This window comes from Odocoileus virginianus, chromosome 10 (assembly GCF_023699985.2).
Source record: "Odocoileus virginianus isolate 20LAN1187 ecotype Illinois chromosome 10, Ovbor_1.2, whole genome shotgun sequence".
NCBI lineage: Eukaryota > Metazoa > Chordata > Mammalia > Artiodactyla > Cervidae > Odocoileus > Odocoileus virginianus.
Genome location: NC_069683.1, coordinates 31,879,107 through 31,880,835, shown reverse-complemented (window position 1 = coordinate 31,880,835; position 1,729 = coordinate 31,879,107). Strand labels below are relative to the sequence as shown.

The 1,729-nt window shown below is 42.3% G+C and overlaps 1 protein-coding gene across 1 annotated transcript; it reads right to left on the bottom strand.

Annotated features, from left to right (window-relative positions):
• Nucleotides 1–207: 207 nt before the first annotated feature.
• LOC110151274 (olfactory receptor 5P1-like) lies at nt 208–1,520 on the bottom strand. The gene is made up of 2 exons (XM_020914604.2): nt 1,512–1,520; nt 208–1,140 (listed from the first exon to the last, which is right to left on the bottom strand). The coding sequence occupies exons 1-2, from the start codon at nt 1,518–1,520 to the stop codon at nt 208–210; spliced, it is 942 nt and encodes a 313-aa protein (XP_020770263.2).
• Between the last annotated feature and the right edge of the window lie 209 nt (nt 1,521–1,729).

The window sequence follows — 1,729 nt, the reverse complement described above, 5'->3', positions numbered from 1 at the left end:
ATGAGATGGTTGGATGGCATCACTGACTCGATGGGCATGAGTTTGAGTAAACTCTGGGAGTTGGTGATGGACAGGGAGGCCTGGCATGCTACAATTCATGGGGGTCACGAAGAGTTGGACACGACTGAGCGACTGAATTTAACTGAACTGAATTGTGATACTGGTAAACAAAAATTTATAGGTCATCAGAAATGTTAAGAACAAATCCTAAGAATATATTCTGACACTTACCTTTCTCAGGGCCTTCTTTACGTCTCTGTTCCTCAGACTATAGATGAGGGGGTTCAACATGGGGATCAACACTGTGTAGAACACAGACAAGACTTTGTTCTGCTCAGTTGAATAGCTGGATTTGGGCATCACATAAATGAAGGTAATCGTTCCATAGTAGAGCATGACTGCCGTGAGGTGAGAGGTGCAGGTGGAGAAGGCCTTGTGTCTCCCTTCAGTGGAGCGCATCTTCAGGATGGTGTTGAGGATACAGATGTAAGAGAGAGCTATGACAGACACTGTGAGTGCAAGGATAGATCCAGAAGAGATGGAAGGGATAATTTCAATGATGGAGACATCTGAGCAGGAAAGTTTCAACAGAGGGGAGAAATCACAGAAAAAGTCATTTATGTGATTTGGTTCACAGAAAGACAGAGTCAGTAAGCAACTAGTAAATGTGCAAGCATTGACACACCCACCCAGGTAGGATACCCCAATCAAGAGAACACAGACTCTGGGGGACATGTGGGTGGAGTAGAGTAGGGGCAAGCAGATGGCCACATAGCGGTCGTAGGCCATGGCAGCCAGCAGGAAGCACTCAGCTGACCCAAACATGACCACAGAACACAGCTGAGCTTCACAGCCAGCAGCAGTGATAGTCACTCCTTGTCTCAGGAATCCTATAAGCATCATAGGTGTGACAGATGTGGCACACCCACTGTCCACAAAAGCCAAATGACTGAGGAAGAGGTACATGGGGGTGTGAAGGTGGGAACAGGTTCTTATTAGAATAATTATGCTGATATTGCCTACTAAGGTGACAGCATAGATTCCTAGGAAGACCACAAAAAAGATGACACAAAGTGTAGGATCCTCTGTTAACCCCAAAAGGATGAACTCCATCACACTTGTGTGGTTTCCAAACTCCATCTCCTCTGGAAATTGTTCCTGTTGAGAGAAATTTTAAAATTCATTTTAAAAAATATTTTCATTCTACACATTCTTGGTTTTCTTTTGTTATTCATTGCACATATTCATAATAATTTCTCCCTCTGCCTAGCTGTAATTATGGTGCTATACAGGAATATTTTGTCTCTTTACACAAAAGAAGAATGATTCAGCCTTACTCTCTGGGAACTCAGTTATATTCTTTTATTTACCTAATGTTTATTTTAAAACCCCTTTCCAAACTTTATTTGTAGAAAGATCTGTCTCCCAAGATCCAGGTCTATAGTTTCAGTCATCTTGGAAGTCTTCAGTTAGAACTTCCACAAATACCTCAAACTCAGCCTCCTCCAGACCAAACTCATCCTTTCATTAGACCACTCTTCCTGTCCTGTGTTTGTGGAATCCACAATCCACACAGTTTCTCACGTCTGAAACATGTAAGTTAAAAGGTTGTTGCTGAACCATGAAAGACGCTGGGATTCTTGGCCAGAGACAAGGCCTGATCACTCAAAGTTTTTGTGTAATAAAGTTTTATTGAAGTATAAAAGAACTAGAGAAAGCTTCTGACACA